Source organism: Idiotropiscis lumnitzeri, chromosome 21 (genome assembly GCF_059441095.1).
Source record: "Idiotropiscis lumnitzeri isolate Australia: NSW breed Sydney's pygmy pipehorse chromosome 21, RoL_Ilum_1.0, whole genome shotgun sequence".
In the NCBI taxonomy this organism is placed as follows: domain Eukaryota; kingdom Metazoa; phylum Chordata; class Actinopteri; order Syngnathiformes; family Syngnathidae; genus Idiotropiscis; species Idiotropiscis lumnitzeri.
In genome coordinates, this window is record NC_142411.1 from 8,099,786 (window position 1) to 8,115,568 (window position 15,783).

The 15,783-nt window shown below is 38.5% G+C and overlaps 1 protein-coding gene across 1 annotated transcript in view; it reads left to right on the plus strand.

Annotated features, from left to right (window-relative positions):
* The window catches only part of vsnl1a (visinin-like 1a), a 19,035-nt gene extending 3,450 nt beyond the window's left edge, over nucleotides 1-15,585 (plus strand). The window contains exons 2-4 of the mRNA XM_088285678.1: nucleotides 17-183; nucleotides 10,827-11,042; nucleotides 13,029-15,585. Coding sequence (XP_088141804.1) covers nucleotides 22-183; nucleotides 10,827-11,042; nucleotides 13,029-13,226 — 576 coding nt within the window. The 5' untranslated portion in view covers nucleotides 17-21 and the 3' untranslated portion in view covers nucleotides 13,227-15,585. The remainder of the gene's footprint in view (nucleotides 1-16; nucleotides 184-10,826; nucleotides 11,043-13,028) is intronic.
* Nucleotides 15,586-15,783: the final 198 nt, after the last annotated feature.

Genomic DNA, 15,783 nt, shown 5'->3' on the forward strand with positions numbered 1-15,783 from the left:
ACACCTTTGTGTGCAGGCAAAATGGGGAAACAGAACAGCAAGCTGACCCCCGAGGTGATGGAAGATCTGGTGAAGAACACAGAATTCAACGAACATGAGCTGAAGCAGTGGTACAAGGGGTTCCTGAAGGACTGTCCCACTGGCCGGCTTAACCTCGATGAGTTCCAGCAGCTCTATGTCAAGGTGAATCACACAACCTCATGGATCCGGTTTATTCTGAATGTCGATACTAGATTTGATGTGATATAGCTCTTTCACAATGTAATTCACTCTAATTTAGATTTACAAACCACACATTTAAATCATCCAAAAACAGTTGTTTCACTCCATTTAATTCATTCACAACCAGCCGAGTAAAAAAAAATGAATAAATGGTCTTTGACGTCTTTAGCCGTCAATGGCAGTAAATGAGTTAAAATAAGGGAGTTCACTATTTTTTTTCCCATGGCCGCCGAGATGAAGAAAAATCAAAGGAGGCATAGCTCCACCCCTGCAGTGAGCAAAAACAGAATTTGCACATTTAAAACCAAAACAAAGCATTCTGTGTTAAGATGACCTTTGCAACGTATCTGAGCAAATGATGTTTGATTTGAAGAGAGAGATGAGATCAAATGTCTTCTTTTTCGGCCTTGCGACCCAGTATAGGGAGGAAGTAAGAACCGTCGTACGCATTCATAACATGGGCTGTTTCAAATGTTCATTTTAGTCTATGCCGCAGGCTGCTAAAAAAATAGATGGAAGTAGTTTGGACACGACTGATTTAAGCCCTTTTTTTCACATTGCTTTCTGAAAGAATCGGAACTGAGAATTATTTAGAACCAGAATCAAAATGCAGAACTGCAACCTTCAAATTCAAACAAAGCTCAACCCTCAACATGGATTCGAAAATATTCCAAGCAAAATGAATGTGTCAATTTTTTGGAAATTATGTTTTTTTTTTTTTAATAAACCAAAACTATTCTTCAAAAAATTCTGATAATCTTTCAATATATGATTTTACGAAAAACCAGGGTAACAGAAGGACATCAATCTCGGAAAAAAATGCTACTTAAAAAAAAAAAAAAAATCCAAAATATGAAATAATATTGGGATAAAAAGAGGACAGACGATCAGCAAACAGGTCAATCCACAAATCTGCAGGGGTTGAGTGTAGTTTTAAGTTGTAATACAACAAATCACCAATAGATGGCAGTCATGTCTTGGACAAACATTGTGGGTCAATAATATTGCATGAGTTGATTTTTGGGAAAAAGAAAAGTTCTTGCACTTAATGTCAGTTTCTCGTGCAACAATTTTGTGCCATCCTTGAATGGTAATTTCAATGCAAGAGATGTCTGGTTATTTTGTTATTTGCTTCATAGACTTTGTTGTTGGTTTCGGCTAGTGTATCTTTTATACATGCATTGAAAAATATATTGTTAGTTGTATAGTATTGTTGCCCAGCCCTGATTATCCATTCCTCCACTCCTTTTACCATCACTCCACTCGCCACAAACGACGCAATGCGTTGAAGAATTAGCATTTTGTTGATTATAAATTGATGACACTAGATCAGATCTAATGGCATGGTCCCATTCGCCCCTCCTATATCTGGGCAGAAAAGCAACAAAGGCAGATATCAGACGGACCTCTCCTCCCGTTTAAATGCGGCCTACTGTATCTCATCAAGCAGCGGGTGTGAATTTATTCAATGACTTATTAATTTCATTTCGTCGTGTAAATAGCGACAATTTCACAATTAAACTGACAATGTGAGCAAATAACAGCTCTACTTTTTGACCCTCACAACTGGAAGAGTTTCTTGTCGTAACATTAAAACTAATTGAATCCTACCAGGCCTTTTTAAATGAAACAAATTTATATGGGGTGAGGAATGGAAAGGTATAATTAAAACAAATTTTGTTCAAGTACAGCGTAATATTGCATGATAACACGTCATGCATTAAACTGGTGTGTAATTGCATCGCTACTCTGATTATGTTTGTTTACATAAGTCTCTTTTATTTAATTTGCTTTTAATCACATTATGTACAATTCTCAAGAGTTCGGTTGCCAGCCTGTATTGTGAGTAGTGTAAGAATAAGCATTAATCTTTTATAACGGGTGCCAGGAAATGCCAGAGGGTGCTGCAGTTACATAAGACCCTCCTGCACGGGCACTGAGATCACAAGTGCACTTCCTTTAAATGCCAATGGAGCTCACGCGTCAGCTCCCAAACAGAAAAGAAAGAGACAAACTTTTGCGTCATGGCCTTGAAGCTTTCAATTGAAAAAAAAAAAAAAAAAAAAAGTCACAGTCGAGAATCTTGCGCCGTTTGAAATTTCCAATTTGGCCCATTGTTCCAAATCGTTAAAATGATTTAAAATAGAACAACCACAGAATCCCCTGCTCTGTTGGGATAGTAAATAGAGGAAACAAGCGGCAAAAAAAAAAAAAAAGTCAACACAAACCTGAACGGTCCTGTCGGCTGGAGGGAAAATCCCATTATTGATGCATCCTATTGTGTTTCTAGGCAACAGTGAATCCATGACATGGCTTTATTTAAATCCAGCAAGCTGATAAGTGGAAAAACGGTCTGCTGTGACCTCACATTAACAGGACACATTGTCCCTGTGATGAGTGACTGTGTGTGTGTGTGTTTGGGTATTTGGTTAGCGTGGGGGTGCTTGAAAACAGGAAACCAAGGTGCAAACACAGGAAAAGTATGCACGTGTGTGTGCATTATTTATTCGTCATTAACTCGGATGGAGTCATGCAACACACAATGAGCGATCAGTTGTGTTACAGTGTGCAGTGTATGTGTGTGCCCATGCATGTATGAGACTGGTGGAATCACACCTGTGCACTAAGATTTTTTTTCCCCTTTACCCTACTGTGCTCATTTCCGTGCTTTTCCTCCCAGAATGGTTCGGTCTGTGCATATATATATATATATATATATATATATATATATATATATATATATATATATATATATATAACTTTTCACTTAATTTATTTTTCATTGACTTTGTAGAGGGAATAATTTTTTTAGGCTACGCAAAAGCGGTGTGGAGGGAGTTGGGAGGATGCATGAAGAAATTAAGTTCGGTCGCTGATGCATGACAGTTGAGCACATGAATTATAAAATGCTTACTATAATTTAAAATGATTTGCTTTGTTTCGGTATTATGTTTCCTGAAGTGTTTTGTGTTTCACTAATTATTTTTAGCAGAACTTCTGTGACGTGACTTGGAAAGGATGAGTATTTAAGTCGCCAGCTGTGTCACCAGATCTTACTTTATTTGATGAGAGCACCCACTAATGTTCTCTGTTGTTAAACTGGCCAAAAGCAGTGAGAATGCTTCATTTATAAAAGGATCGCTGCATCCTTGTTGTCATGTATGGAGTGAGGAGGTCACATTCAAAGAGGGAATAGCCACTTAGATTGGCGGCGAATAAAGTCGACTGTGTTCACACCCACAACGGCGCAAACTGCCCTTTTAAAAATACATTGACCTGCCTCCACGCAGATTTACACCGATCTCTATTAAAAAAAAATACGCAAGTTCAGTTTGTTGAAGACATTTAACTGATTTGACTGTGACGAGCGTAAATGGGCTGAAGAAGTGGTCTTGCAAATTTGGTGAATGAATGGACGGACAGCAAATAATTTCCGTCTCAATACATGTTGGTTCCTGTTGGTCAATATCACAGAATGAAAAACGTTTGACGGAGTTATGCAGTGCTATCGTTGACACCAGAGCAGCCAAAATGGATGAGTGGCTTGTTGTGACAATTCATTCACTGAGGCTCTTAAATGTCAGTGTGTGAAATTTCACATCCCGGACACATCAGTTATGTACTCCGTAAACCATTTGAAACATAAACCGATGTGTACTGAAACCCTGGCGTGATAGAGTTTGTCCTCAAGTTCTTTTCCTTGTCTTTGATGCCAAACACTCGCTCGCTCAAAGATTGTCATGAACGATGGGCAAAAACATCAACCACTGTCACTGATGTATCCGGTTAACTATACAGTTGAGTTGAGAGTGAAATTCATCCATATAGTGGCGCTATTTTTGGCTCATCACGAGTGTGTGTCTATGTGTGTGTCAGTAATCAACAAACACAAAGATGACAGCCAGATGTTGACATCATCTGGCCCACCAGCTGTGTCAATGAGGTAACAAGGAAAAATTACCAGAGCAGCATGAAACAGTTTACGGTGACAAACAGATTTTTGGAATCTGGAAATGCGTTCAAACATTCCCTTACATTGATTTATGTACTTAGAATAAATGGATTTGTTTTGAATGTGAGAAAGAAGTCAAGAACTTAGATTGTATTTTCTCTTAACTTCGTCGCAAGCTGTTGCCGTGGCGATGCGCTTTTGCGATAAAAAATGATGCCATTTTTTTGGGGGTCTAAATATGGGTGAATATTAATGAAACATTGCACACTCATAAGGCCTGGCTCAAACATTTCTACTTTAGAGGGTTATTAATCCTATGTCACCCCAACATGTCAGTACCCCAACCTACATGGCCAGGGTTGCGAGGACCCTTGAACTTGTTTTCCCTTGCTTCGATCCCGAAACGCTCGCCACCTTTGTCACCTCTCTGACACGAGCCGCTGTTTTTATTTTTAATGCAAAGGCTGACATTTTTCCAATTGACCTCACATGCAGTATACACTTTTGGGTAATTAGTGCCAATATGAGCAAAAAAAAAAAAACGCAGGAAGCTAAGACATGCAGTACATCGCAAAATAGGCCTCGTATGTGCAGACACATGCAAGGACAGTAGATGATATTTGCACCATTATGGATTTATGCATGTAGTACCAACAATTGAGGAGGAAGTCAAAAGACATCGGCGCGCTGCATAAATAATGCAGCCGCATTACAAAAAGAGGTTGCGTGTCACTGTTGCATCACATCACATGCCAAAGCATGAATTCTCAGTCTACCATGTCTTGCTTCCGCTCCTCTCAGGCATTGTCTTTGTGCCTGAAAAAGCATGAAAAGGTTACAAGCCGATGATGAGCGCCGAAAAAACGGTGGTCTCACCTCACCTCACTCAAATTGCTCGCGGATGTATGTTGCCAAGCAAACTGCGTCACAACGAGCGGAGAGTAAACCCCAGGTTCACCTGCCAAACCTGGCAGCCAAGCAATGAGTCACACTCTGCTTGTTGCCCGTCTGTATTGGATTTAGAACATAGTCAGCACATAGGAGGCTGGAAACGGCAACAGTGTGAATATTGCGAGCATTTCTCAGGTTATGTTGATAAATACATCCCTTTGATAATACAGTCAAATGTTCACATAAATTCCGAGTTTCATCTATTTCATCCACTAGTTGGCAACCCGTGCTATTTATGACACTGTCTGTCGGACCAGCTCCCTAATTATAAGCATTTGGGGGTTTTCACAGAGATAAAAAAAAAACGATAAATGTTGAGAGGCGTTGGACTAAATCAGGAGTGGGCTAACTTTATTGATGGGCGGGCCACAATGGGTTCTAAAATTTGACTGAGGGGCTGGACCAGGAGCCGATGGAAGGAGTGTTTTGGTAACCTCACCTCATCGGAGAAAAAAAATACATTTCATTTTAAATGAAAGTGAACAAAAGCATTGCAACAAAATATATGTCTTTGAAAAACCACAGTATTTGGACAATAAAACATTAACAATGTTTATTCATTTAATTTTTTTCATGTTCGGCGGGCCGGATTAAAACATTTAAAGGGCCGCATGTGGCTCCCGGGCCGTAGTTTGCCCATGCCTGGACTAAATGTATGCATTGTCATTTGAATGACCGATATCTACGTCTTAGATGATATAATATCGAAGTTATCAAAGGTGACTTATGAGGTACCTCAAGGGTCTATAATAGGTCCCTAAATTATTTACAGTTTATATTAATGATATATGCAATAATTTCTAGAATATTGAAATGCATCCTATTTGCGGATGATTGTGCTGGCGAAAATCTTGAACAGCTTTTGAATACTGTCGAAAGGGAACTGAACACATTAAAAAATTGGTTTGATGTCAATGAGTTATCGCAAAATTTGGAAAAAATATGTTTGTTGTGTTTGGCACTAAAAAAAACATGAAAATCACATGTATGTACAATCTATTAAATAGAAAGCGTATATAATACTAAATTTCTTGGAATCATCATTGATGCTAAGCTCGGTTGGAAGCCGCATATAGTTAATGTTAATGCAAAAGTGTTGAAAGTTATACCTACTATTCTTTTTTAAAACTACAGATGTCCTGAATAATAAAACTACCGGTATTATATATAATTCATAATTCGCTCTCAATTCCATATAACATACGTTATTGAATTTTGGGGGAATAGATATAAAAGTTGTTTGAAAAAACAGGCATTAGTTATGATCTGAAGGAAACTGGTGTCCTCAAAAACACAAGACAAGGACGAACATGAAGCAGAAATGTGTTTCTGTTAAAGATGTAAATTTATGGAACAGATATTAAAATGACTTTTGAAAGAATGTTCAGTCATTGTCAAGATGCGATACGAATGAAGTTTAAAAGTGTATAAATATTTAACATTTTGTTGGTTTGACAAGGGTGTTAAAAAGTGCTTCATAAAAGTATTTTCTCCAATAAAAAAATCTTTGTTACAAATTCTGCTGTGTGAGATGATAAATTTTATGTTGCCATGTTTATGGGGAATTTTGTTTGTGTTGGTGTTTTGTGGTCAATAATTTTCTCTGCTTAAATATGCTTTGTCTTGTAAAAAAAGGCATAAACTCGATAAATTTTTGCTTCATTGCCATTTCGACTGCATTGACTGATCTGTTCTCTTTTATTGAAGCTGATTCAATAAAATTGCCAACCAAGAACAAGAAAAAAAAATTATGATAGATAAGGCATTCAGAAAAAATACAAAAATAAAATGCTAGGACTCCATTTCAGAGCGCTTAAATCTCATTGTGATTATTTATTTCAAATCCATCATTTGTGAAGGAAAATCAAAACTATCACACCTGTAACACTGTTAAAAGCAGGTGCAATGCACGTGCGTGTTAGTCTGCGCGTGCACGTTTGTGTACAGACCCTGAAGCTTCGGAAGCAGTGGAAACAATAGCAGAGTGCTGGCTGAGTTTCAGCCTCAGCCTTGCATGTCACCGAGGGTTTATGTAAGAGGGGAAGCGGGCTCCGTCCCTCTCACGCCGACCCACTCGAACGCACACACAATCACACATTATAAATACCCTCGCGTTGGATTATGCATATACTGTATCCACATGCTCGGCCCTTCCTAAGCCTCTGTGCTAAAGACAAGAAAGAAATGTAAACCGTGAGCAGCGATGACCAGTGTAGTCGGCTTGAGGTCCTGCCGGGTACTCCAAACCTATGAAGCAGTAATAATGACCTCACGTGCACAATCCAGTGCACAAGTGGCATCAAAAAGTTTGCAAAAATAATATCAATAAAATTTAATAAAATTCCACCTGTTGCTAAACCTAACCGTTAATTCATGACTATTATAAAATATTAGGGCAGCACAATAAAACGAAAAAATATGGACATCGCGATATTGTCTCATGCAATATGCATAGTGCAAGGGCATGAAATTATTGTCTTATGGAATTGCTTTTATTTGAATTTATCTTAGAATATTTTGCAGCTAGAAAAAAAAAATTCATTAGATAATAAAAATCTCTTTTTTTGGGGTACATTTTAAGGTACCGCAATATTATCGATATTGCGATATTCAACAACCATATTGCTTGTTTTTCCAATATCGTGCTAATATTACTATATTAGATATTATATTATTGTTACCATTATTAATTTACTATTAATATTATTATTATTATGGAAATGTGATGAACAAGAGAAAAAAAAGGGCCGATTCATTAACGCTAATTGCTAATCTGTGCATTCAGCAAACCTCAATGCAGCTCTCCTTATCTTTTGTACTTACGTACCTTTTGGCTTTGACATGATAGAAAGTTGAACTTCACACAGTATATTCCGACAGCTGGACATCAACTATTATTTGAAAGTGTCTCTGGATGTTCTCCCAGTCTAGCTGGTCATGTCATGCGCAGACAAACTCGGTGTTTAATAAGTACATTTGTCCCACCTTTTTAGAGGATGTGAATAAAAAATGTTGATGTTGCTGAATTGCGAATAAGCGAGAAGAAAATGTTATCTTTTTCCATATAAAGCAGTTTCAATGCCAAGGAAACCACATTTTCCTTTCCACTTTTAATAACATACTAATAACATATTAATTGAACTATTGACCAAATTCAAGCAAGAAATGAAATGCAACTTCAAACAATGCATTCATTTGGACGACACAAGCCCCAGTGAAGGGAGGAAATTTGAATCAATTCAAATTGGCGGTTTCATTTGTGAGGGGTTTTTATTTATTTATTTTACAATTTGGCTGTGTTCGATCCTTTTTAGTTCCCAGATAACTGCTGTCGAATATAATCCAGTTACATGCAATCTGCAACTCCCCAAACTGCAAGAGAATGCGCATAGAATAACTAAATCGCCCCGTTTTAAATCCTGACCCTTGCAAGCTCATCATTGGAAGCTGTTAAGCTGCAAGATGTCTGTCCAGCTTAGCTGTTATCTGAAGTGCAGCAAGCAAACACAAATGTGGATCTGGGGGCTGCTGCTAAGGGGGTTATTTTCAACCCAAACTTGCTAAATCCTTTTCTCACTTCCTGATGAGCTTCTTTGTGCTATTTCACCAGCGTGTGTGCTCCATCATGGACTGAATTATGCATCTGTTCTTTGATGTTGCATCCCCAGTCTGTGCGAAATGGCTTTCACTGAAGTGCGACTCGTCAAGTGTCTCCTCCTTTCCCTTCTCTGCCAATCAAAGTGTTTGGATGAGCACCAGTGCCAGCTTGCAGCCTGATTAGAGAGGCTTTAATGTTCTGCTTAACAACAGGGTGTGTATGGGTTTTGCGTGTGTGTTTGCCAGACTGGCCCGTGCCAGGCTCACACTAGCCACTGATGCTAGCGCTCATCAAGCCAGCTGTGTATGTATAAGCTCTGACACGATTTGTAAACCCCACGAGAGAGGCAGCGCACAGCATACGTGGGTGGACAATACAAAAGTGAAAAATATATATTTGAAAAAGAAGCAAGTTTAAATGCTGGCATTTTTTAACAACATTCAGTAGTTTGACATTTGATATAACGACAACATCGTCCTCACTTCGACAATGCATTTCATATAAAGTAAACGTAGAGTACTTATAAATGACACCTGAGGTACGCCACTCATACACTATAACGACTTAGTTTCTTGTCCCCGCGCCCATTTGTCCCATTTTTTCCTTCCCTCTCTCTCTCTTATGATTTTACATAACACAATGTGTTTCATAACTTTGCAGATTCTTAAGGGAATGTGGTTGCGTCCTCTTCCCTCCTTCATTGCTTCATTTGCCTTTTTGTCCTCATGTCAACCCAACCCCTTGTCTCCTGCTGTTTCTTCTTCCAGGGCTTGGCAGCACAAGGAGAGGCAGGTCATTGCGGAGTGTTGTGAGGAGAGTGTGAGGCAGTCACTTACCTCTTCATTGGGCTCTTCACAAATCAGTGTGTTGCCTCCTAAGCGCAGCTGTCACACGCCCTCACGGACTGTTTTGTATAACATACTCACCTGCCGTAATTTTAGGTTCACATGCACAATCTATTGAGAGCTCTGTAAATTCAGTCTTAGTAAAGTTAATAATTCTCAGATTTGGGCTATTTTTTGTAACAGTGTTTTTTAGTTGTGGTAAAATTCAGAGTAGTGTTGATAGTTTGACATCAAATATTGGGAAATAGTGTGGGACGGAACAAAATTGCAACCAAATTGTTTCATTTAAAATTTGGCAATGCAAAGTACCATTCTAAATTCTTGACTCAGCATTGAGACGATTAATATCTTTCTGACAGTACCCATGAAAACTGCTAATAATTATCTTTCGACAATCAGGTTTTGAAACACCCCTTGCACAGGATCTCGTTCAATCTGCGCTTCTCTCTCACCCTGCTGTCCTGACTGCAGACAGTGATGGTGCAGTTGTGCTCAGGCGGGACTAATCTAGTGTCCTTGTCGTACGATCGGTGTATGCGACGCGCGCGCTGGGACAAGTGTCTGCAAGTGTGGATTGGTCTGGGAACAAAAGTGTATACATGTCTCTATTCATTCAATGAGTAGAACAGAAGTAGCTATTGTTTTATTATGATGATGATGATTATTATTATTATTATTATCATCGTCATTATTATTATTTTTTATTTTTTATTATTATTTATTAGTTATCATTTATTATTCACTATTTATTATTTGTAAATTATTTTTTAAATATTTTTGATTATTTATTATTTATTATTTGTTATTTATTATTTATTATTTTTAAATGTTTTTTAAATATTTGTTTTATTATTTTCTTAATTTTTTTTGTTATTTTCTTAGATTATTTTTTTAATTATTTTTTTAATTATTTTTTCTTTTATATTTTAAATTTTCTATATTTTTTTTATTTTTATTTTTATTTTTTATTTTTTATTTTTTATTTTTTATTTTTTATTTTTTATTTTTTATTTTTTATTTTTTATTTATTTATTTATTTATTTATTTTTTTATTTTTTATTTTTTATTATTTTTTTTTTATTATCTAACAATAATTGGATTACACTTGCTAATAACACTATCGGCAGCAGTTTTCCGTTCCTTTGGAGGCATACTGAAGGCCGACACACACTGCAGTGGAAACACAAAATAGAAGGTGTCCTGTTTTGAACAGTACTTCAATAACCTAAACCTCCACCTCTTTTTTTTTTTCTTGTAGTTTTTCCCTTACGGTGACGCGTCCAAGTTCGCCCAGCACGCCTTTAGGACCTTCGACAAGAACGGCGATGGCACCATCGACTTCAGAGAGTTCATCTGCGCGTTGTCCATTACATCGCGGGGCAGCTTCGAGCAGAAGCTTAACTGGGCCTTCAACATGTATGACCTGGATGGAGACGGCAAGATAACACGAGTGGAGATGCTAGAGATCATTGAGGTAGGATGTCTCCAAATTTGATTACAGATTTGTGCCTAACATGGTCCTCACACTGTTACTTGTCACCTGTACAACTGTGCTGGATTTTGTAATGAGATGTAAAAAAAAGGGGGAGGCGTGTTTGGGGATGCATGAACGATTCGGTGAATGAATCTTTTGAAAGATTCTTTTTGTTGAACTGAATCTAAGGAGGCAAGGACTGGTTAGCACGTTGGCCTCACAGTGCAGAGGTGCAGGGTTTGATTCCGGCTCTTATGTGGTGTTTGCATGTTTTCCCGGTGTCTGCGTAGGTTTTCTCCGGGTACTCTAGTTTAGAACACTCCAAATTGTCCCTAGGAGTAATTGTGAATGGTTGTTTATCTTTGTGTGCCCTGCGATTGGTTGGCAACCAGTTCAGGGTGTACCCCTATACTGGGATAGGCTCCAGCACGCCCTTGTGAGGATACACAGCTTGGATAATGAATGGATGAATGATTCTAATGACTCAGTTCGTTTAAAAGAACTGTCATGCAAATCACGAAACTAGATTGCGCAGCACCATATGAATATGTCGTCAGGCAGCTTGAGAAGACACGCTCGGTTACCAATTGTGCTTTCCCACGCAAAAATACTGCAATTAACTCGTCTTCCTCAGTTTTGTTCTTTGCCATGGTTACATTGCGTGAAAAAACTATGGAGTCACTGACAATGAGACACGAAGACAAGAGATAAACAAGGGAGCCCGTCGGTATGAGTCATCACATTCGCCTGCTGGATATCTTGAATCTTGCCGGCCAATTCACACATTTCCTTCGAGCCTGGGGCTTTTTGTCTGGGAGCTCCAAAAACAGGCAAGTGCAACATCAGGGAGGTGTGAAACGTGCACACTGAATTTTTCTTGTCCTGTAACGCTGCCTAGAGGGCGGAGGCGTAACAGCTGTTGTTCATGGTGCACTGCAAGGGGGACAATTTTGCAGAATTCCTTACCAGATGAATGAATGTCTGTTTTTTATTGAAGAAATGCATGGAAATGTATTGTAATAAATTTTAATGTTTCAAATGCATAGATAAAAGAAAATATAGATTCCTCAACTAATTTAGAGGTCACTTTTGCTCACATTTTTATTGCCTCAACCAGATTATATATTTTTTTTTCTAAACCAAGAGCTAAATAGCATTTGCTCATCTTTGATGCTCTTAAAACAAAGTGTTCCCATGAATTTGTTAAGATTGTGAGCTCACTAGAAAAAAAAAAGCTTTATTAGCGACAAATAACAACAGAAAAGTACACTTTTCATTTAAGTAGGAGATTATTTTGAACGCCAAAAGATGACGATTTTTAGACTGGAACGCATTCGCCACGACTCAGTTTTGTAGCTCAGTACATCAAACAATTCTGCAGAAACAGCCCCTCTTGCTCCGCCAGTGGGGGGTAAAAGTAAGAAGCTGTCAGAAAAAAAGAACTACTCAATTGATACCGTACCTGAAAGACTACGTGTACAAATAAATTATTCGCATTTCATCACATTCTCCAACTGGCCACCCAACTAGGCCTATTTGTTGACAATTAATTAAAAAGAGCATGTTCCATAAAATGTCCCCATTAGGTTAATTCAGGGGTGGGCAAACGTTTTGATTGGCGGGCCCCAATGGGTACTAAAATTTGACAGAGGGGCCGGACCAGGAGCAGATGGATGGAGTCTTTTGGTAACCTCACCTCATCGAAGAAGAAAAATACATTTAATTTGAAATGAAACTGAACAAAAGCATTGCAACAATATATGTCTTTGAAAAACCACAATATTTGGACAATAAAACGTTACCAAGGTTTATTCATTGAATTTTTTCCAAGTTCGGCAGGCCGGGCTAAAACGTTTAACGGGCCGCTTGTGGCCCCCAGGCCGTAGTTTGTCCACGCCTGGGTTAATTAATGCAGACAGAAAAACCCGCGGAAAGGAAATAGAATTAACTTGACGGCGGCCTCCTCTTATGTTTCCATCCTCGCAGGCAATCTACAAAATGGTGGGCACGGTGATCATGATGAAAATGAACGAGGACGGCCTGACGCCCGAGCAGCGGGTGGACAAGATCTTTTCCAAGATGGATAAGAACAACGACGACCAGATCTCGCTGGAGGAGTTCAAAGAGGCGGCCAAGAGCGACCCCTCCATCGTATTACTCCTGCAATGCGACCTCCAGAAATAAGGTGAAGGGCGAGCGGAACGACCCCGACGAGACGCCACCCGCCGCTGTCGCCACGGACTGCACAGAAAGAATTTCATGTTCCATTCAGTTTGCAGCTATTTCCACTGAACAACAGAAAAAAAATCGCTTGGACTATCTTTCAATGGATCTTGCTTCTTGTGTTTGAAACACTTGTGTGCATGAGAATGTTATTTGCTTCAACAAAAAGATAAACACACACATGATGACACACACGCAAACACACAAAACAATACGCCACTGTATATTAAACACCACGCACAAGTCATATATAAAATCTATAAATATATATTTAAATTATTTAAAGATCAAATGCCAAAATGTGAAGTGTGCAATGTTTTTTTTTTTCCTTCCAGTTTTATTCTATTGGAGCATCAGTGATGCGCTACACTGGATTTGCCGCTATACTCTATTTGTTGTTCCACTGATGCTAGCTGTGCGTGTTTACTAAAGTCAACCAAACCAAATTCCTATGGTAATGCATCTGCCTCTATCCGTCAAATAATAACTCTAGATAACAAAACCGAGAGGGTTTGTCCGGCGTTTCCTTCTCAAATATGCTTGTACTGTCAGTTAGAAGAAATATACAACTACAAAATTAAAAAAAAAAAAAAAGGAACCGTAGTTATGTCATTTGCATGCCTTTAGGTTCTGCCTTAAAATTCTCGTCATTTTGCATCCTGCGATGGAAGACAAGAAAGCCTTATCAATGATGATACCTGTGAGAATTTTCTTTTTTTTTTAACCGGAAAGTGTGGGGAACCACTTAATTGTCGGATGCAATTTGTGTGTGACTTTTTTTCCCCCCTGACTGCTTTAACCGTGGGCGCATGTGTCTTTGTACTAAATGTCGCTAAGAACCCAACCTCCAAACACACCTTCATTAGAAAATTGCATGACATTGATTTGAGGAGATTTTTAAGGGACAAATTAATAATGCTTCAGGTGTCAAAAAGGGCAAGGACATGGATCAAGAATCGATTAATTGATGCCGCTTTAAAGGGGAAGTCAACCCCGAGAAATTATTAACAAGAATATGTTCCAAGCAGCCCCATTAGTAAAAAAAAAAAAAAAGCAATTCTGATTAATTTTGCGTTTGTGGAATATTAAGCAGTAAAATCCACCTGTTTTTGTCCAACTCAGGCGGCCATTTTGACACTTGCTGTCGACTGAAAATGACATCACAGTTTCTCTGGGTTCAGCTAACGACCAATCCTGGCTCAGCTATATAAACAGGTGAGCCATGATTGGTCGTAACCTGAGCTTTGAGAAGCTGTGATGTCATTTTCAATCGACAGAAGTGACAAAATGGCCGCCCCCTGAGATGGCTAAAAACTGCTGCATTTGACTGTGAAACTCATATTACACAAACACATTAACCAGAAAGCCATCTTTAGACTGGTGAAGCCACATACAACATTTTATTGCTAATATTCATTTTTTTAAATTGACTTCCCTTTAAATATTACATTTTTGATGGCTAAAACATTTTTCCACACATTAAACTTCTGACCAACCTTTGTTTTTTTACAGTCTGGGAAGCCTTTTAAGATTCTGACCTGGATGAGACTGAATCAAGGAGTGCACTCCGATTTGTCTCAATTGTTAATTGTTACATTAACCAACAATCGATCCCACATCATTTAACGTTATTACCATCTAATAATCGAATAATTATTATGCCCATCAGCATTAATTTGTTTTCAACTTCATGAGCATCAAGAGCTTACAGATTGCATATCAGTCCATATAACAAAACTGAGTTGAAGAGAATTAACCCTGCATTTCAACAGTTTTTTTTCATCATTGAAGAGTGCTAAAAAGTCCCAATGAAACAGTCAGAAGAGGACAGCAATTCTAGCAGAGCCACATTTAACAATTCACCCACTTCCAAACTCAGCCTTTTTGTACTTTTTTAAGACCCCTATGTCTCTCTCTTTGTATGGATGCAAAGTAGCCAGCGTCACGAAGGTCAGTGGAAGCGCGGGGCCTCGTGAGAGAGCCCATCATTACCTTTCAGTAAATAAACCCACCCTGCCCACCTCACGACCCGCTTTGACTCAACACAACCTCGTGTTTCGTTAGCAAATATACCCAAACATGCAGAAGTATTCCCCAGCAGTTGCTTTTGTCCTCATCGGTTTGAACTTCTTTACACCAAATTTTTGGGGAGGGGTGGGGGTTGTTTCTAATGTCTGTTATTGCGAAGATCAAGATGCCAAATGTAAGCAAAAGTCAACTGTGTTCAAGGATTCTTTTGTAGCATGTATTGTGTTCCTGACGACATGGCTGCACTACACCCTGTGTTGTGATTTAATCTAATAAAAGGAACTCTATGGGCTGTTTGGTCTCTTTGGCATCCCGCATAAAGATAGACGGACAACTCACTGGCACGCCGTGAAAAATTATTTGCCAACAGCAAATCTTAATCAAAATTGTTTGTCTCTAAATATATTATTATTATATATAATTATTTTTTTTCAAGTTTGACCTCAAAGCTTGGACAAAACTTATTTTCACACGTGTATTGTAATAGGCA